Source organism: Bidens hawaiensis, unplaced genomic scaffold (genome assembly GCF_021521415.1).
Source record: "Bidens hawaiensis isolate Kalapana, Puna unplaced genomic scaffold, B.hawaiensis_p1.1 tig00002754_1, whole genome shotgun sequence".
Taxonomy (NCBI): domain Eukaryota; kingdom Viridiplantae; phylum Streptophyta; class Magnoliopsida; order Asterales; family Asteraceae; genus Bidens; species Bidens hawaiensis.
In genome coordinates, this window is record NW_027491148.1 from 2,243,527 (window position 1) to 2,266,188 (window position 22,662).

A 22,662-nucleotide genomic window follows, 5' to 3' on the forward strand; every position below is an offset into this window, starting at 1 on the left:
GAGAGAGAGTAGAGTTTGATAAGAGAGAGAAAGAGTTTTATATTTTTTTTATTATGTATAGATGAAAAGACAAAAATGCCCTCACATGCGTCTCACGTGCGGGTATTTAACTGAGTTTTTCTAACTCAGTTAGCGTAAAGGACATAACGTGTAGGAAAAAAATGTTTAAAGGACATCGCCTGCAAAGAAACTAAAAAAAGGACACGAACCGTAATCTGGCTTTTTTTAAAGGACAAAATTTGTAATTCTGTCTTTGATTTTATAAGTGGTGGGGTTTAACATGTAGAAGGAATCCGAAACTGAACAAACCTAAAAAAAACAAACTGATTAACAGAACTCATGAAGCAAGAAATAAAATTCTTTTAGGTGTGTTATCTAAATCCAAATATGAAATGCATATAATTTAGACAGAATTATAGAAATTGTCCTTTATGTTTACCTCAAATTTCACTCGTGGTCCTTTATCTTTCAAGTTGATGTTTATTGTCCTTACGTTTAAAAATGTTACACCTTTTGTCCTTTAGGCCTAACCCCGTTAAAAAACCTCGTTAAGTTGTGTCATGTGCTGCTCACGTGGGGGTATTACCGTAATTTAAGATCCTGTTAATATTTCCCCTAATTATATTATATATTAAAAACAAATTAAATTAACATATTATAAATATATTATATATTATAATAAAACAATAATTAATCCCACCCAAAACCATTAACATCCCTTCGTCGCCACTTCCACGCATCCAACAGCACCACCGCCGGCCGACACCATCACCGCCTGTCACCACCGCCGGCCACAACCATCACCGCCTGTCACCAGCACCACGCTCACACTCCACTTGAAACATGATTGTCGATCAATTTTTTAGCTTAAACACCACTTGAAACACCTATCTTCAAGAAAATAACCGACTACAAGCTTCGCTGGTATCAATCAGACGCCAATCCGAGGAAAGTGAAACACTAATCTCCTCTTTTTTGAATTCTGAACAAAAGCCCTATCTTCTCGAGCAGATTGAGCAATCAACGATTCCATTGCTGACTCTAGAATTTGAACAAAAGCCTTGTCTTCTCTAGAATCGTATTATATATGGTATGAGTAACACTGATTTAGGGCATGGAGAGAGAATCTAGTGAGAGAGGAGGGTTCGAGTTGTTGCTAACTCTAGAATTTGATTAGAAAGGGTAGTGTAGGGTGGTGGTAGCTGTTGGTGGTGACTGATATGGCTTAACCACGGCGTTTGCTTCGATGGGTGCGGTGTTGCTCCGGTGACATGGTGTGGTAGACTGGTAGTGCTTAGATGATGTGTTTGGTAGCCTTGATGTGGGTGGGTTGATAGAGAAAGGAGATGGGGAAGTATAAAAAAAATACATATATACTTACATATTAGGATGGGAAGGAAAAGGTCAAGAAGACATAACTTAACGAGGTTTTTTAACGGGGTTAGGCCTAAAGGACAAAAGGTGTAACATTTTTAAATGTAAAGGACAATAAACATCAATTTGAAAGATAAATAACCACCAGTGACATTTGAGGTAAACGTAAAGGACAATTTCTGTAATTCTGTCTATAATTTAAGGGTGGAATCTTGCAAAATGTTGTATAACCAGAATGCTTACCACATGCTAGAAGCTACGGGTATGCAAGGAAAAAAGAAAACTCATTAGAAACTAAAAACACCAAACCGATATAACCAAACTAAAACAAAAAACAACAGTTTGGTTTTATGTTTTTACAAAAGCCAAATGTTAGAATATGTTTTCAAAAAAGCCAAAGGTTAGAATTGGTTACGCTTTCAGGTAAGATCATTTACTGGCCGTGCTAATTTTGTTACCAAAAAAACAATTTAGGCCTAAAATCATTTACTGACCCCACTAATTTTTTTTGTGGCAAGATTTTCAAGCAAAATTCTAAAATTAAATGGTTTTTAAAAAACTCAAAAACCTAAATTTTTGGTTTGGTTTTAACCCAAAACTGAACCAACCCACACACACCTGTTACAAGCCGCCACAAAGCCCACAACCATACCATACACTTGCAGATGGTAAAAAAAGAAAAAGTAAACTACAGAAAATAATTATACAAAGAAAAAACTAGAAGAAAATCAAGCTTCCTATGGAAAGAAAAACAGGAACCTAGTTTAGTTACTATCTAAAAATAATTACCACCATATGTATCATACCAACTCAATTTCACAAACATCGTCTGCAAAAAGAAGATTGATTAGCCAATTTAAAGATTCTATCAAATTAACGGATAAAATTCAAAAAATAAAAAACTAAAAAAAAAAAGAAAGAAATTATTAAATCTATAGGGCCAATAGCACCTAAAGATATAAGGCAAGTAATGTTATACCAGGCCAAACTACAAGTTCAGGTTACTTCCTAAATCACCGTACCAAATTCCCTAAAAAATCCAATCTCCTGAAAACTTAAAAAAAAAAGAAAAAAAACCAAAGACTACATACGGAAATCCAAGACACAAACAACATTGTTTGAGAAACATGCCCCAATCTTATCGCCTTCTTTATTCCAACAAACTTCAAAGATCCCGCCACTTCCCTCATATGTTCTAACTACTCTAGCTTCTTTAACAGACCAAATGTGCATACATTTGTCCAATGATCCGCTTGCTAAGTACTCACCGTTCGGGCTAAATGCGACAGAATATACAGGATCCCTTCATTCAATAATAAAAAGCGGTTAAGGTGTGTATATCAAGTATCCAGAAAGAAAAGGCTAAGAGATAAAAAAAAAGTTAAAATGTTGAAAGTTGGTTAGTTTTACTTTTATTAACCTGTGTATATAAAGCTGTTCAACCGGTTTAAATGTTATTTTAAAAAAGTTCAGGAATATAACTAATTAAAAACATATGTTAAGGGACTAAACCGCTAAAACACTAAAAATTAGTTGGTTTACTTCATACCAAATTTAACTGAACTTTTTTAGATCATGTCCCAAAGAATTTAAAGTGATTAACCTAAAATGATGACTTGGAAGCAGGTGTATCGGTAACTTTTATACACTTTTACAGAGTTAGCCCTTAACAGTGTATAAATTGTTCTTGAAGCCATATAAGTGGCTACAAGCACAACTAATATACTGGGAATTAATTAAAAAGCTAAAAGGTAAATGATATAAGTATTGTACCCATGAGCAACTAAACTGTGAAGAAGGCTCCCAGTTTCAACATCCCATAGCTTTATGGTAGAGTCAAATGATGCACTGTTAAATATTCAAAAATGCAAATAAAGTAATAATAACAAATGAAATATATATATATATATATATATATATATATATATATAGGGTTGGTATCATTTAAGAACTCCAAAAAAGTTAAGAACTGTTAGGAACTCTAAACAATCAAACATTTTTTTCATTTTTTTTATATACTAACATTATTTAAGAGTAGTTTTATCATATTTTATATAAAAAATTTTGATTACATATATAAATCACAAGTTTACATATGTGTAAAATTTATGTATTAACAAATTTACATAGGTGTAAAATAAAACATAGATATGTATAAAACTAATTTTCAAAACTGTAATTATAAACATAGATATACAAAATGATGAAACTACACTCAAATAACATTAACATACAAAAATTTTTATAAAAAACGTTAGTTTTCAATGGTTCCTTCAAGTTCTTAAATAATTTAAGGGTTCTGTAATGATACTCATCCTATATATATATATATATATATAAAGCAAAAAATGGTGTTTATTTACCTTGCCAAGACTAATGGCTGGTTAGGGTTATTAGTTCCAGGACCTGTTGGGCTCCATCTGATGGTATATATTTCCTGCCAATCAATGTAATAATACCTATTAGCAATAATCCCATTTATAATATAGTATTATTTAATATGTCATTAGTTTGTACCTTTGTATGCTCCTTCAACTCATGCAAGCACGTATCCTGCTTCAAGCTCCATATCTACATCATCATTAATTTATAACTAATTAATCCAACAAAACATAAAAAACTCAAAATTTCAAGTAAATGATAAAAAGACTATTATGCCCCTATGACAATCACCTTAGCAGTAGAATCATCTGAACATGAAGCCAGAAATGAACCAGTAGGATCCCATTTGATAGCATTAACTTCACCCTAAATTAACATTGAAAAACCTTTTACAAAACTATTCATTTTTTGGTATAAAAATATAATAAACATACCCGATGGCCCACAAAGGTTTTTACAGGCCTGTTATCTCCAACTTTACAAACATAAATCATGTTGTCGGTTGAGCATGTTGCAAACGAGACATTATTGCGCCAATCAACATCGAGTGTCGGTGCTGCAATGATTAACTATTAGAATCACATGTATAATAATAAAATAATATAATTGAAAAAACGTTACATTGTTATTAAAATATATAATTACCTGCATGAAATTCAAACTGTTGTTTCCATTCTCCAGTTTTAATGTCCCAAACGATTGCGGTTTTGTCAACACTGCCACTTAGAAGATAATCTCCTTTTTTGTTCCATTTTAAAGAGAATATTGGCCCTTTATGTTTTGCTAATGTATTTACCAGCTCTCCTATATAAATAAATAAACAGTCTGTAAAAGAAAATCTACAAAAATAATATAGATGTCTAATTTGAGTTGACCGAAACTGACCAGTTGTTTAGTTTGAGTTGACCCAAATTGACCCATGTCTAATTTGAGTTGGCCAAAATTGACCCATTACCCAAATTTTTGATCCGTTACACAAAATGGACCCGTTACCCACATTTGGCCCGTTGTCTAGTTTGAGTTGACCAAAATGACCCATTGTCTAATCTGAGTCCAACCAAGTTGACCCATTGTCTATTCTAGTTGAACCAGATTGACCAGTGGTCTAATTTGAGTCAAACCAAATTGACCAGTTGTCTAATTTGAGTCGAACCAAATTTTGCCCAGTTACCTAAATTAACCTGTTGTGATGTTGTCTAACTCGAGTTGACCCATTGTCTAATTTTAGTTGATCAAAATGAAACCAAATTCACACTTTTTACCCAAATGAAACCATAGAGTACTCACCATCTTTACTCCATATTCTGGCCTGACCATCATAGGAACCGGTTGCAAGTAGTGTACCCTCACCCTACACAAAACACAGGCCCGCAAAAACCAAAAATTAAGTAGAACATTATAGAACACGAGTTACAAATCCTGATCTTGATATAAAAACTCACATTCCAATCAAGTGTCGTCACATCTTTACTCTTATCATTTGTTCTGCCTCTGTAGTGCTTTAAAACCGCAACATTTGACGGCCCGTATTGTGAATTAGATCTACACGGGCCATCACGAATCGTCCAGATTCTAGCAGTCGAATCTCCAGATCTAGAAATTTGTAAATGAAAAACTACATAAAAACTTAAATGAGAATTTAGCAGTTGATTTAAACTGGATATGCACACACCCGGATGCCAAAAGAGATCCAGCTGGACTCCAAGCACATACAAAAACCTGCAGGCTCGTTGTCGGTTAATCATTTGGTAATTTTTTTTCCATTTTCATTACTATAATTAAATGGATACGAAAACGTTAAACTAAGATTTAGAGAAGGGGGATTTACATACCTCGGAAGTATGACCTTTTAAAACGGTCACGTCAGAATTGGGAATAGTTGTAGACATAGATGTCGAATTGTTGTCAATTTCCATTGGATCCGGTCCTATTATACAATCAGAAACTTATTATTACGAGTAATAATATGAAAAATAAAACTAATTACAGAAAGATTCACCAGTCTGTTATTGGAGATAACAAATGTTTTCTACTTGCTTTAACTTAGATTGTACAAGGGTATATATAGAAGAGGGAACGAAACTTAAACGAAACCCTAGGGCCCGTTGGGCCACAAATCGGACTATTTATAAAAATCAAACACAGCTTGAGCTGTGTTTTCATTTAGGGTAATTTTCTAAGTTACATGGTTTACCATTACTATTTTACTTTTTTTACCATGTCTGTTATTGGTAGCATACTAATGATTGTGTTCGTTTGTTTAACTTTAACCAAACAAACGACCAAACACGAACAATTAAACGAGCAGGGTTTTCTTGTTCGTGTTCGTTAGTTAAAAAAAACGGGGCTTTCTTGTCCTTGTTCATTTGTTAAGAAACTAAACATGTTTGTGGTGATTTAGGTTCATTCACTAACAGTATAAACAAACAGTTCACTCAGGTAAAGGAACAGACATAATTGAGCCAAATTCGGTTAAAAGTAACGTGAAGGACAAATGAGACATGTGTTCATGTTCGTTCATTTAAAGTTTTGTTCATGTTCGTTCGTTATTTAAGTAATGAGCATAAACGAACTTTCCACCGAGCGGTTAACTGACCGCCATTTATACACCTAATGGTCACTCCAAACAAAAGTGTGACCAAAGTTAGTTACTTTTATGTAATATGCTGTAAAATAACAGCTAATTATATAGGTTAATTATACAGGCACGGTAAGTCATGCACCAATAAATCTTTTTAAATAAAATAAAGTGCATTACCTTCAGTGGTTACATTTTCTTCATTTTGGGCACGCATTTTATCCTCATCACGTCTAACATCAGCAAGATCCTCGTTTTTCTTTTCTTTTTGTTCAGCATTATCTTTTTCCCACTCCACTTTCTCCAATTCACGTTCTTTTTCCCTCATTTGTTTTTCCTTTTCTTCTTTTTCTCGGTGATTTTCAATTTCCATTTTCTTTTCTCGTTCTCTAACATGATGCCTTTCTTTTTCTCTCTCTTTAGCATGTTCAAGTTCAACTTCCTTCTCTCTCTCTCTAGAATGTTCTTTATCCTTTTCTCTAGGATGTTCTTTTTCCTTCTCTCTAGAATGTTCTTGCTCATGCTCCCTATGGTCTCTGTTTTTTTCTCGGATTTTACTTTTTTGAGCAGTTTGCTTCTTCTCTTTTATCATTTGTTGCAACTCGTAAACATCTTTTGTGATGAGATCAATTGGTTGTATAAACGAGAAATCTTCATCGATATCAGAATCATTCTGAAGACCCAACAAGTCAACAAACCAGTTAGTCAAATAGTCGTATAAACTAAATCATCGATTCCTTATATTCAGTAAATGTATAAAGATGTAACTGTGCTTACACATGATAGATTTGCTTCTAGTTCGAGATACTGAATTCCCTTTTGCACAAATGTAACAAGAGCGCCAGGTGGAATTACATTTCCATCCAATGTACTTTTATTCAGTGCAGCCTCATATCCTAATGTGAAAGCAGTATGTGTAAAACCTGTAACAAAGGTTCATAATATGTTATTATGTAACTTGAATTCATTTAAAGGAAATTGATACATGTCCATTAAAGTAACTGTTTTCATTTCAAACCTCTACAAATTCTATATCCTACCGTTAATGCAATGTGTGAAACGACCAGTAACATCATAGGAAGTTAACATCATATTAAAACAAAGGTTCATTTGTGAAACTTAAAATTAATTTTGAGAAACTGATATATGTCTATTCTCATTTCAAGCCTCTGCAACATCTTATTATGTTACTTGTATTCTTTCAAAAAAAGTGATTTATGTCATTAAAGTAATTGTTCTCATTTCAAGCCTCTCCAAAGAAAAGTGATTATCATCAATAAGTAATTTAACCTAAGTAGCTCGTGAATTGCTAAAACCTATATAAAAAATAATCAATTGAAATTGTACAAGAGACCTGATTCGAGAAGATAACGGTAGACAAGATAATTCAACTCCTGTGAATTCATGTTAATTTGAATATCCGGAGCGATTTGGTTGAATTAACGATGACGGAGGGTTCCCCAAATCCAAATAATTCATTCATTTTAATAATACTTCATTTATCATCTACAAAACAAACATTACATTGGATCGGAAACCTCAAGGTTCTAATTGCAAAATAAACCTTATGGACTAGAGTCGAAAATGATGTAACGAGTTGAAATGGGGCTTTCGATAATAATAATAATAATAAAAGAAATTTCGTTTATTTAATAATGTTTAGATAAATATAAAGTATTAGAGTGTGGGCTTGGACATTTTAAAGATGAAATAAGGGATGGTAATGGGACTTAGGTCCATGGGATTAATGGTATATCTAACTATACTATTAAAGCAATATACTTTAAGTCAATTTCCTTCCTTCCTATTGGTTGGTGATCATACTTTTCATGTATCAATGGCTTCTCTATTTTTATTTTAATAAAATAAATCAATAATATATTTAAATAAAATTCATCAATGCTATTAAAGTATTCTCTTTCATCTTTCATTTAATGGTTAATTTTGAATTTTGAATATTTTATAATTATGTTTGAACTTAATAATTCTAACTATAATTATGTTTTATAACCAATTTTATTTTGACAGAATTACAAATTTGTCCTTTAAAAAAAGCTAAATTACGGTTCGTATCATTTTTGTAGTTTCTTTGCAGGCGGTATCCTTTAAACATTTTTTTCATACACGTTATGTCCTTTACGCTAACTGGGTTAGAAAAACTCAGTTAAATACCCTCACGTGAGGCGCATGTGAGGGCATTTTTGTCTTTTCGTCTGTCCCTGCAAATTGATAACACATTCTCCTTCTTTCTCTCTCTAAGCCACCACCATCACCACACCATCATCATACCACATGCCACATACCACAACCACTTCCTTCTCTCTTCCTTCTTTCTCCATGCTCTACCACACCATCACCATACCACAACCACTCCTTAAACACCCTCACCATCGCCACCATAGCTCCGCCACCAACCACTCCTAAAAAATAATCTTGTTCATTACTATACTGAAAAAAAGTAATTGATATAGAAAGAAGTTGAATTCCCAACTATTCTCTTATTACTTTCTCTTTCCATATTCTTTTACAACCAGTTGTATTGATGAGAAAGAAACAAAGCACAGAAAAAGAGAACCTTTGACTAAATTTACAACGACTTCCTCATCCCCAATCTCTCTCTCCCTAATTACCCCCAAAACCCTCAAATTCCACCTTCAAATTCCATCAATTCAACTATTTACTCAACTGGGTTTTCTTTATTTATGCCTAATTGATTAGATTTGCATATGGGTTTGTGAAAATTTCATCTTTTTAGCTGTTTCTTGAAGTCGGTTTTCAGTTTAGGCTTCTGGGTATTTCAAATTTCTTGATCTGAGTGGTTGGTTCATGAGAAAGCTTCACTGACCCGAACCCGGTTTTGAGAAATGGATCGGGTGATTTCTTTGGTTTCAGATGTTGTTGTGTGGTTCATATTGGTGTGGTGGCGGTGGTGATGGTGTTTGAGGAGTGGTTGTGGTATGGTGATGGTGTGATAGAGAAGGAAGAGAGAAGGAACCAGCAACGGCGGGTTGGCGGCGTTGCGGCGATGGAAGAACTGGAAGAGCAGTAAAAACCACCACCACCTGCATGTAATGTCAACACCACCGCCACCACCTGCGGCGATGGAAGATCTGGGTCGGTGTCAGATTGTCGCCGGAAGCAATGATGGCGGTGGTGGAGGTGGAGGTGGAAGAACTGGCGGCAGCGGCGGTGGAGGTGGAAGAAGTAGGAGTGTAAGTAAGAGTAGAGTTAGAGTAGAAGGTGTGTGTCATTTTTGAAATTAGGGTTTGGGTTTGATAGGGAAAAAAAGTTGCAGGTTGGTTTCTTTAATTTATGAGAGAGAAGAAAGAAAGATACAGAGGCGGTGTGAAAAGACAAAAGTGCCCTCACATGCGACTCACGTGAGGGTATTTAACTGAGTTTTTCTAACCCAGTTAGCGTAAAGGACATAACATGTAGGAAAAAAATGTTTAAAGGACACCGCCTGCAAGGAAACTAAAAAAAGGACACGAACCGTAATTTGGCTTTTTTTAAAGGACAAAATTTGTAATTCTGTCTTTTATTTTATTACTCTGTATTTTTGGTTGATTTAATTCCCAACCTTTTTTTCTTCACATCAGTTTTAATGTTTTTTATATGATAGATAATATATAATATATGATATAGATAATTTCTTGATATTTCATCTTCAGAAGAGATTATGAATTTAATATAGAGATTAGTGATTTTAAATATTCTAATTGATTATATTAGATTTAAATCAAAAAATATACAATAATTGATTATAGTAAATATAGTAAAACTTAATGATGGTTAATAATAACAACTATACGTAACAAATAATCAAATCAAATAATATAGAGATTGGTGATTTTACCTATTGACTGATTTAAATAATTGGTGATTTTAAATATTCTAATTGATTTTATATTGGATTTGATAATTAGGTTCAATTGTATTCAAATTCTGTTAATTTTAATAAATAAAAACAAAATTAGTAACTTTTATTTTCACACCTTATATGAATTACATTACATAATATATGGTGTTATAATTGATGTTTAAATATAGTCAACATTTAGATTAAATAATATTACATTTATACTAATATAATTTTGTAACATTGCATTTTAGTAAATTCAAAATTTGAAAATCCATTAATTACGATTTCCCTTCTATTCATTCTTACTATAAAATTTTTGAAAATTTTTGAAATTTCCTAAATTTTTGTTTCTAATCAATTACATGTATACCTTCCTTCTATAATTCAGTCCCACATAATTCGTCTCAATTGATTAAATATTTGATTAACCATCCTTAAGATTTACTATAAATACAAATGTTGACCTATTGACTGATTTAAATAATTGGTGATTTTTAAATATTCTAATTGATTATATTGGATTGGATAATTAGTGTTCAATTGTATTCAAATTCTGTTAATTTTAATAAATAAAAACTAAATTAGTAACTTTTATTTTCACACCTTATATGAATTACATTACATAATATATGGTGTTATAATTGATGTTTAAATATAGTCAACATTAGGATTAAATAATATTACATTTATACTAATATAATTTTGTAACATTGCATTTTAGTAAATTCAAATTTTGAAAATCCATTAATTACGATTTCCCTTCTATTCGTTTTTACTATAAGTTTTTTGAAAATTTTTGAAATTTCCTATATTTTTGTTTCTAATCAATTACCTGTATACCTTCCTTCTATAATTCAGTCTCCCATAATTCGTCTCAATTGATTAAATATTTGATTAACCATCCTTAAGATTTACTATAAATACAAATGTTGACCTATTGACTGATTTAAATAATTGGTGATTTTTAAATATTCTAATTGATTATATTGGATTGGATAATTAGTGTTCAATTGTATTCAAATTTTGTTAATGTTAATAAATAAAAACTAAATTAGTAACTTTTATTTTCACACTTTATATGAATTACATTACACAATATATGGTGTTATAATTGATGTTTAAATATAGTCAACATTTAGATTAACTAATATTACATTTATACTAATCTAATTTTGTAACATTGCATTTTAGTAAATTTCAATCATATGATTTAGTATTTAAATATATCCTAATTTATTATAATTTTATATATTATATATACGATATTTTTATGCATTAGATATTTAGATATACGGTAATATAATTGATGATTTATTATATTAATGTAAATACATAAATTACTAACTTATATTTCTATATTAATAAGTTACATTCATTATGATTAAATATAGTCTAAATTTAAAGATATTAATTTAATTCATTTATATGTATAATATTATAATTTAATTTGACCACATTATATTTGAGTAATTCAAATTTTTGGAAAATCAATTATTCCTCATTCCCTAATTTTCGTACATACTTTAAGTTTATTGAAATTCTCTAATTTTTTGTTTTAAATTAAATCCCTATATACATTCCTTATATATTTCGTTCTCCCAAAATTCAATCCGTATAAATACTTCACTTTCACACCACAATTTTTACACTATCCCACCATCTTAGCAAAAATGATTGTCTTTATTTCTAATGTTTCTATTTTGTCTTGTGTTTATATCGTCCATTTTGTTATTTAGTATTTGGCTTAAAACTGTTATTTTTAATACATTAATTTTTTGTTTATATTTTTACCACTAGGAATATGGAGCCAACAAATATCACCATGTTGAACCAATTGGATGTTCTTAACAGTGAGTGTATCCTGAAGGTGCGTATTTTGAAACTTTGGCGTCTGAAGGACAATTCAAAGCCCGAGGAGGATTGGTTGATCAAAATGATTGTGCAAGACGAAATGGTATTCTTACACAATCATTAATTTTTATATATCATTCATACAATCTTTTACTAATGTTAATATTAATGTTTCAGGGTAATAGAATTCAAGCTTATGTACGGAAGTCTTGCATTCCCAAGCATGATGTTTTATATCAATTACAATTATTTTTGTTTTATGTTTTTGTTTGTATTTATATTAATAATTATATAATTTTTTTTTCTTATAATCTCTTTAGGTTATATATCAAAATCGAAGATTCAATGGAGATCTTCACTATTTCGTTTTTTCGGTAACGCGATTCAAATTTTCCGGCTGTAAATTCTAACATCAGTTTTACATTTTTTCACATGATTCAAATCTTCCATAATTTGTAATTCAATAATTATGTGATATTAATATTTAATTTTATCATTTCAGGTTATTGTCCCCGACTTGATATAGCTAATTAATTTCATGGATTGAGTATTGTTTGATAATATGCCTTTTATTTTTGTTTAATATTAATGTATATTTCTGTTAGTATTCATGTATTTATTTATTTTTCATAATTTATGTAATTCAATTGATTATTATATAATCCGGAAATAAAATTTAGTTGATTATTCTATAAGACATTAAATTATCTATAGTAAGATAATCAATCTTATATTATTGTTGATCAAAGTCTAATTAATTTACCAATGCCAACGCAATTTAAAACGTTATTATACTTTCTAATATTATCTTACGTTACATTTTTAGATTTATACACATTTAATATGGCATTTTGGAACCCGATTTCCCCATTCAAATGTCATATATATATATATATCAAAATTCAATTCTCATCGTTTATATGAAATTTACAAAAATATGTTATAGAGTTTGAATTTCACCATTTGTTAAAAAATATCTTTGTCAAATCCAATTTAATATATTTTCATGATTTTCATTATTGGTCAAATTTTATTTAATATATTTTCATGATTTTAATTACGTAAATACAATAATAAAGTTTTCATGATTTTCATTTATTTCCACATTTCCATGACTTTTATTATTGGTCAAATTCTACTTAAAAGTTTCTTGTATTAAGTGAAGTTCTTATGGTGTTTTAAAATTTTATATTATGCACATACTATTTCCTATTAATATTAAATATATTTTATTAATACAACCGTCCATTAAGCATAACAAATTTATACCATACTAAATACGCAATTTGAAAAACTTACAAGATGTTTATAGTTTTCAATCTCATCATACTTTACATTTACCTTTTATTTATTTTAACTATATATTGTTTAGTTAGTCAACTTAAAAAAATGGAAAGTTTTTTGAATTTTGAATTCTAAAAAAATATTTAATACAGTTGATTATGGAAATTAATTCAGATTCCTTAACAAGTTATGAAATGTGACCATCAATTTAGTCTTAAATATAACAAATTTAGATCCTATTAAATATGGAAATTGATAAATTTAAAATATTTTTTTATAGTTTCTAATCCCAACTATCAATATTAATGTCTTCAATCTCAACAAACTTTTAATCTTATATATTTGACAAATTATTGATTAGACATAAATGTCAAAATTAATGTATAAAATTGAAAAAAATTAATATATAATGAAATTGATTGTTAAAGAATGTACTAATCATCATTAGTTCTAGGCAATTCGCTAGAACTAATCATCATTGATCCTAACATATATATATTAACATGAACGGATTGATTGTTAAAGAAGGTAGTAATCATCATTACTAATCATCATTATTTATTTTTAATATTAGCAAATATTATTTCAAATTTCGTCAACATTTCAACCAAAATAATCAAACTTTGGTCACCATTTAATTAAATGTATACAGGTATGTTTTGTGATGTTAAATTTCCCTTACCTATTGTTATAAATTTAATTATTTATATCGTCACTAAATCTAAATCTAACTCTAATTGCATTTTGACATGCCTTGGAATATTGTGAGGTTAATTTATCCAACGATATATATTGAAATAAAGTTTGTATTGTATTCATTAATGCTATTTTCTATGACAATTCGATTTTGGAACATAACAATTTTTTTCTATTGTCTTCATTAGTGCTATTTTTATCATTCAAAAGTATGTATGTGTGTGTATATATATATGTATATATTATCATAATTACATTTAGTTATGTTTATTTTGTGTCACCATTTTATATCCATAGTCCTCAAAGTTTTATGCTATTTTAATAATTTTATAAACTTTAAAACTTTAAAGTGTATCTCAAAGGTAAATTTTGTAAATCAATGGTCAAACATTTCATAATGTGTAGCATTACTACGATTGAAACTTATTATTTTTAAAAGGATTTTCAGTTTTAAATTTTAAACTTTTAAATTTAACTGGTCAAACATTCCATAATTTCTAAACGTACCATGATTAAAAATTCATTATTACTAAAAAGATATCCAATTTTAACTTAAATATTTTTCAATCTGGTCAAACAATCCATAAAAGGTATTCAAATTTCGTCAACATTTCAACCAAAACAATCAAACTTTGGCTACCATTTAATTAAATGTATACAAGTATGTTTTGTGATGTTAAATTTCCCTTACCTATTGTTATGAATTTAATGATTTATATCGTCACTAAATCTAAATCTAACTCTAATTGCATTTTGACATGCCTTGGAATATTGTAAGGTTAATTTATCCAACGATGTATATTGAAATAAAGTTTGTATTGTCTTCCTTAGTGCTATTTTCTATGACAATTCGATTTTGGAACATAACAATTTTTTTTCTATTGTCTTCATTAGTGCTATTTTTATCATTCAAAAGTATACACACACACACACACGTTTTTTTTTATCATAATGACATTTAGCTATGTTTATTTTGTGTCACCATTTTATAACCATAGTCCTCAAAGTTTTATGTCATTTTAATATTTTTATAAACTTTAACTCTAAATTGTAACTCATAGGTAAATTTTGTAAATCAATGGTCAAACATTTCATAATGTGTAACATTTCTACGATTGAAATTTATTATTTTTATAAGGATTTTCAGTTTTAAATTTTAAACTTTTAAATTTAACTGGTCAAACATTCCATAATGTCTAAATGTACCATGATTAAAAATTCATTATTACTAAAAAGATATCCAATATTAAATTTACAATAACTTAAATATTTTTACAGTCTAGTCAAACAATCCATAATTAACCTATTAATGTAATTATGATATTAATTATTTTAATTATTATTAGAATTCAAAAACATACTAAATCATCTCATTTACATTATATAAATATTAAGGTTGAAAACCCTAACCATTATAATCTCTCTCTTTCTCTCTGTTTCATATTACTATCTCCATCATCGCCAATTCCGGTAAGGGAGATTAATTATTTTCCGGTAAGGTTTAATTTGATACTCTAATAGTCGATTATCATATTATTCATTATTTCATTAACAATTCTTTTTCTTTTCCCTTTTTGTTTGTATTGATTTTAATTATTATATAATTTTCTTATAATCTCTTTAGGTTTCATATCAAAATAAAAAATTCAAAGGAGATGTTGAACTATTACGGTTTTCCTGTAAGGTATTATGGAAAATACTATAATACCAGATGGGTTATTAGCATATTGAGTTGAAGTCATAACAATTTTAAGTCAATATTAGAGTGTATACAAGTTATGGCTCTATGAATCGTTAAACAAGTCATATAAGCCAATTGATGTTTCTAAATGTTTAGTTACTAACTATTAAAAAAACTAATTTGTTCCATTTTATATTAATCTTTGACAACAACGAAATGCTACAAATTAAAGTATAAACCTTGTATAAAAGGAAGTATTTACGGAGTTGTAAATATTAAATTTATGATACTTTGTTAAATAAATAGTTAGATTGTATAGACTTTTGTTCGTGTTTATTTTAAATTACACTTCAATAAGTTCTTCCTACATCTTGTTAAAGTGAAAGGTACTTAAACTATCAAAAAAACACGAGGCTCATAGTTGGATGCCAATCCTTACATGTTGAAGAGATAAAATAATTTGCGAATTAATTATTGGATATAGGTGAATGGAATGTTGGGGATGGGGGTTCAAATGACGACAGATGAATGTACAAATTCCCGATGAGCTTCTAATTAACAATTCATTATATCCAGTATATGATTTAATAAACTTTGTGTATCCTTCGATTTTAGACAAGTTCAATGAACTTACTTTCAAGAACGGGCGATATTGTCGGTTAAAATTATTTGTGTTTATTAGACGAATAATATAATATTCATATATATAATCAAATTTCTTTACGTGACGAATTTCCTGTTTTCCACCCGTGTACTACACGGGTTAGTAACCTAGTAAAATCCCTTAAACCTCTCTAAAACCCTCATTCTTATCTTCTAGCCTTCATACACTCTAAAAAACACACACAAACACCCGCCTTTATCTCGGACCAACATCCGAAGGAAAATACCCGAGCTTGTTGATGTTAGAGCATCTTGACGAGCAATACATACACCGAGACTAGACTGTGAAACCTATTCGTCCAAGGTACGTTTTATAACGAAACGCTAGTTTGTTTATGCTTGGCTCGTTCAACTTGTTCATACCAAAATAAAACCCTTAAAATTGATTTCTTTTGATTTATTTAGATTCAATAGGTTAAGACAAATTAAACGTGATGATTCCTGTTAAAATTCGTTAACGTATGATGGGTTAATTGATAGAATAAAGAACCGTAGATATATATCAATCAAATACACCATTAAAATGTGATGTTTAGACGTTTGGTTGATTGGGGGTTCGTAAGTGATGTGATTACGAGTCCATTGATGCCAAACTTGTGTTGTTTCATCGTGATTCGGGGTTTAATCGGAAATCTGATTCTGTTGACTATTTAGTGTTCATATCGATTTTGACTTTGACAAATCAAGTCAAAGTTGAATGAATATCGAAGCTTATTCTTTATGATAAACAAATGGCAAGCCATTCATTAAACAGTCATAACGAATAAGATACATTCATGTGCCTTTGTAACGAATGAACCTCTCATTCGTCTTATAGAAGTCACGAATGGTATTCGTCATTCGTTATCCATCCATTCGTCATGATAATACAGTGAATCAAGCAATTCATTATAAGATAAACTCGTATGCTCTTGTAACGAATGAACCTCTCATTCGTCTCAAAGACGTCACGAATGGACCTGTTCATTCATTATTCATTCATTCGCCTTGATGAGACAGCGAACCAAACCATTTGTCATAACAAATGAGATAGCGAATGATGCTTAACTAGAAAAAATTATTACTTAAGTATTTTATGAAAATTGGGCTTTTGATGAAATTTTAGTAAAGGACCGTTAATGAAAATAATTGTTTTCCAAGCTGACCTGGCACCTCGATCCTAGCCAGGGGCTCTGCCCCTTGGACCCTGCCAGGGGTGCTGACCCTAGACCCCGTTGCTAGGGGCGCAGCTCCTGGACCCCCCGTAGCTAGGGGTTATACTAATATAGAATTATGATATAGAGAGATGTAGTTAATTAATACCTATAATTATTACACAGTTAGCCGTGCATAGATTAGGAGGGGGTATTACAGTTAACTCTGAGAAGCAAAAGATATAGGTGAGTTTCTAGCCCCATTTCCTTGTGATGTTTTCGGGGGGGGGGGGTGCATTCTCTATGTGATAGTTAATACACTTACCTTAGGTGGTAAGTGTATGCCTTATGAATGTTATGTGTATGTGGAAGGACAAGTATAAGGATGAATTTATATAATTGTATGAATGTATGGTTGTACGAGTAAGAAGGGAACATACCCTAATAATATATGCGAATGTAGGGAACATACTCTAATAATATATGCGAATATAAGGTACATACCCTAATAATATCTGCAAACGTAGGGAACAGACCCTTATAATATCTACGAAGGTTATAGGGTAAAACACTCTTTAACACATATAATTAAGGGGCAACTCTATAGAATAGTAATCAAGTTTTGAAATTGTTCCAATTAGGTCAATCAATAAATATTTTGTTCCAATCAGGTCACTAAAATTTTTTTTTTTGTTCTAATTCTACATATTTTACCTGGATAGCAGGTCAGGTAGGTTTTTTTTTATTTTTAAATAGTTTGACATTAGAAAATATTTTTTAGAAATTTAATTTTTAAATCACAAAAAAAACTAGATTGCAGAAAAAAAAATCTTGCCTTTTTTTCGAAAACTTTTGAGGTGTTTTTTACATTTAAATTTGGTTTTCTCAATTTTTACTGATTTTGTCAATTTTTGAAAAATTATTTTGAATTGTCAAACTATTTAAAAATAAAAATAAAAAAACCTACAAAACTTGTTATCCCAATTAAACTATCTTCTCAAATAACTCACACCATTTGGTGTGATGGCGAAGGTGATTTAGTTTCAAAATGGATGTTATGGATTCAGTCCCACTATGGGTGGTTTGTAAATAATATATTTGACTGTTAAAAAAACACTACATTCTCATATATAAACATTATATCCATGTTAAAATACATATTATTATATAACTTTAGGTATTTTATTCTCAATTTTTAAAATTTGTGTAATTTATTACGTAAACAAACTATTATTTTTTCTTTTTTGTTATCAAATAATTTGAATTTTGTTTTAAAAAATGCAAACTTTCTCTAAAAACATAAAAAAAGGACAAATGAAAAAACATATTTTAAATAAAAAATGTTTATTTTGAATAAGGAAAAAAAGTTTTTGAGTATTTAAAAAGAAACAAAAAATATTTTTAAATATATACAAAAAGTTTTTAAAAAAATATTAATAATGTGTTGTTTAAAACGATAATAGTAAAAGAGAAAAAAAGAAAAAATTCCCAAAATGTTCATTTTTTAAAAATATATTCTAAATTTGTCCCCCAAAAGAATTATTTCATATTTGTCTCTTTATTAACATGTCGTCGTCTCTACGTTAGGAGTTCGAGACGACATGTTTCTTAACTCCTCGCCTCCTGATACACATCTATTTATACATCTCGAATCCCTTGTAAAGTTACGTTTATTTAATGTTTTGAGTTCGTTTTAGTTCGAATTTTGTTTATCTTTTATTATTTAAGGTTTTGAGTCAAGTATTATATGTTTATAGTGTTTTAAATCGTTTGGTGTTTTGAATGTTAAGCTTTAATTCTTTCTATTATTTCATGAGAAATTTAAGTTCGTTTTGCTCGTCAATGATTACATGATTGCTTCACTTAGAGTTTTGATTTGTTTTCATGTAGATGGTGGCTTGAGAGTCAGGGAAAAGAAGGTCTAGAAGTTTCTAATCGTTACTTGGAGTTCAAGAAAGAGATATAACGAGTTATGGCAATGAAATAAACGAAAATCTGAAATCCTCCTCCAAGGCACGCCGCGCCGCGCCACGGGGGAGGCCAAACCCGGTCGCGCGGCGCCTAGAGCTTTTGTTCAGCCGAATTTTGCAAGTCCAAGCCCAACTCATTTATATATATACATATGTTGCAAACCTAGCCGATTCTAGGCACTTGGGCAGCCGATTTTGGAGAGAGAACCAAGGTTTTGAAGGTGCTTTAATGCTAGAAATCAAAGAGGATTAAGAAGGCTTTCAAGGAGGTGTTCGAGGAGCAATCAACAAGGGTTTTATCGCTCTAACTTTCGTTCCTTGTTCATTGTTTTTATCATGTCTTTCCTCTTTGTTTTTAATACTTGTTTAGGATTGTTTTTAATAATGATTCTAGGCTAGACTTCATGCCTACCTAGGTTTGATGAACATGTTTGACGCTTGATTCTTGCTTTGGACTAATGTTTTGATTAGGGTTTCGTTTTATTAATAGTAAAAAACTTGATTTTGCTTTCATGATGCATATGAGTATTTGTTATCTTGATTGATTATTAACTATTGCTTCACATAGATCTTTTATCTCGTGATTGTGTTCTTTAGATTTAGGGTTTATGTTTAATCATTACTTGGTGTTTTGATTATTGTGATTGAATGGGCCCATTAGATCATAGAAGATTGTTAATCGTTGGTTAGGATTATAATGTTCTGCTAAATTCCAATAGCTCTAAGGTGAGGAGTTGTTCATGTGTCTTGGTCAATCGCATGCTAGGATAGATTAGTGACAATATTCTTGCTTATTGTGTTGATCCATGTTCATGATGTCATGTTTAGCTTATCAAGTTATCAAGGGTTTAGTGTTTCGTGAGATTGCTTGCTTTAGATACTATTAATTAACCCTAATTGATGACTGTGAAGAAATCAATCCAATTGATTGCTTAATAATCTTATATTCATTCTTTTGGATTTTACTTGATGCGATTGAGGGTCCTTTAGGGTTTGTTAGATGAATACGTTTAGAAATCAGTTTCCATATCATAATTGGTTGTCCATTGCTTGATGATTGTTGATACATGGGATTCGTACCTAGGTAGATTCCTTCTCTTATTGGTTTCTATCTTGTGTTTAATTGCTTGTTTGTCGTTTACTTGGTTATTTAATTTCTTAGTTTGATATTAGTTTAAAAACTCCCTTAAAACATTAATAATAAATAGTCGTGTTGTAAGTCGAGTCTAATTAGTTAATTAACGTAATTTATAGAGTCCTGTGGGTTTGATATTCCGGACTTACTTAGCTTTAGTACAATTGATTGGTTCACTTGCCGGTGTTTTGTGTAGTTGAGTCTTAGGTCTAGTTTTTATTACTTGTCTAATTTAATTAATATTTAACTGACTGTTTTTAGCACATCAAGTTTTTGGCGCCGTTGCCAAGAACTCTTGGCAATTGCGTTATTTTGCTTTAATTGGACTTAATTGCTACATACGTGCTATTTGTTTTATTTTCGTTTGAGTCGTAGGAGTCTAAATTAATTTTTGTTTATTTTCGTTTTAGCTTTAAATTTTATTTTTAGTCTACTTAATTGGTCTTGTGCGTATTTCAGGTTTATGCCACATCTTCATTCGCAAGGACCACCGCTGGAGAATCTAGAATTTCCCCGTTGAAGACCGAGGCTAGCTTGTCAGCAGAGAAACAACTGTCAGAAGCTGGTTCCACACCAAAGTCATCACCAAACAGTTCACCACCTTAAAGTCCTAGAAGTCAAGTTCAAATGGCCGACGATAGAACATTTGCTGCTCAAGCCTTCGATGGTTTAGCCGGAAACCAGTCATGCATCGTCATTCCCGCAATCAACAATCCGAACTCATGGCAAATTCCGTCATACGTCATGAACAACATCATTCAAACAAATCAGTTTCATGGGCGTGATGACGAGGATGCACCGGCTCACATTAACCGACTTTACCACGTTTTGAAAACTTTTAATGTACGTGGTGCTACTGAAGATGCTATTTTCTTACATTTATTTCCGTTTTCACTTGCAGGTAAAGCTGCTATTTGGCTTGACACTCAACCACCTGTCACGTTCACTACTTGGGAGGCGTTACGGTCGGCTTTTATCAAGAAGTACTTCTCACCTGCTAAAGCGACTGTTCTTTGTGATCAAATTCAATCCTTTCACATGGAACCGGGGGAAAAATATTGTCATGTTTGGGAGAGTTTTCAGAACATGCTAGCCTGTTGCTCACAGAATGGTCTTACACCATGGGCTCTCGTGGAGAAATTTTACAATGGGCTGAACTACCAAACCCAAGTTCGGTTTGACACGGCCGCGAGAGGAAGTTTACTGGAATAGAAGAATGTCACCGAATGTAACGAGATGTTTGAGAGCTTTCCTCAATCTGATTATGCCATAGAGCCACATCGCGGGAATTCCACTCCCGTTAGCAGTACATCCTCATCCGCTCGAGGTGTACACCAGGTTAATCTGGATACTAGTGTGGTTGCTGCTTTGGAATCACTAACTAGAGAGGTTAAGGAGCTGAAGGCTAAGGTGGACAGATCTGAGTTTTGTAGGGGTGGACATGGCACGTTGGAGTGCCCGGTGATGAATCAACATGTCGATTTTGTTGCTGGTCAGAATAGGTTTCCCAACACCTATAATAACAACAGTCAGAGTTGGAACACCTAGAAGAAACCGGATCAGAATAATGCTAATTGGCGTCCGTCGGGTGCACCACCCGGATTTCAAAATTCTTATGCTCCAGGACAAGGTCAGTATTTTAATAATAATAACACCGTTGGTACTAATGTTCAAAATAATGTGCAGGATTCGAACGGTGGAATTGGGCGTTTGGAAGAGATGATGAGGCAAATCTTGGAGAGAGATCAAGTTACACAGAAAAAATTTGCCGAACACGATTTGCTCTTCAAGAATCAACAATCTTCTATTCAGGATATTCAAAGGACTATTGGTGATATTGCTCGTCGTTTAGAAGAAAGGCCCCCAGGTCAGTTTTCGGGTATTCCTCAAACTAATCTGGCCGCTCAATTGAAAGCCATCTTCACTCGTAGTGGTAGGGTTTTTGGTCCGGAGGTAGTTAGTAGAGAAATTGAGAAAGATGGGGAGGACGAATTGGTGGATGAGGAGATAGAGATAGAGGCTCCGGGTTAGTCACTAAGTACAACACCAATTA

At 31.1% G+C, this 22,662-nt stretch overlaps 1 protein-coding gene across 1 annotated transcript; it reads right to left on the bottom strand.

Annotated features, from left to right (window-relative positions):
* Nucleotides 1-2,336: 2,336 nt before the first annotated feature.
* On the bottom strand, nucleotides 2,337-7,740 carry LOC143620974 (WD40 repeat-containing protein HOS15-like). The gene is made up of 14 exons (XM_077092524.1): nucleotides 7,689-7,740; nucleotides 7,112-7,257; nucleotides 6,515-7,007; nucleotides 5,589-5,683; nucleotides 5,429-5,475; nucleotides 5,199-5,349; nucleotides 5,044-5,107; nucleotides 4,402-4,560; nucleotides 4,191-4,312; nucleotides 4,048-4,122; nucleotides 3,892-3,945; nucleotides 3,738-3,811; nucleotides 3,148-3,222; nucleotides 2,337-2,677 (listed from the first exon to the last, which is right to left on the bottom strand). Exons 1-14 carry the CDS (start codon nucleotides 7,738-7,740, stop codon nucleotides 2,458-2,460), a joined length of 1,827 nt encoding a protein of 608 aa, XP_076948639.1. The 3' UTR covers nucleotides 2,337-2,457.
* Between the last annotated feature and the right edge of the window lie 14,922 nt (nucleotides 7,741-22,662).

Excerpts from the sequence above, each read along its gene's own strand:
- LOC143620974 (XM_077092524.1), bottom strand. The coding sequence starts at position 7,740 with ATGAATTCACAGGAGTTGAATTATCTTGTCTACCGTTATCTTCTCGAA. Across the intron at positions 7,008-7,111 it reads TAGAAGCAAATCTATCATGT|AATGATTCTGATATCGATGA; the intron begins GTAAGCACAGTT and ends TTGGGTCTTCAG. Across the intron at positions 5,108-5,198 it reads TGACGACACTTGATTGGAAT|GGTGAGGGTACACTACTTGC; the intron begins GTGAGTTTTTAT and ends TGTTTTGTGTAG.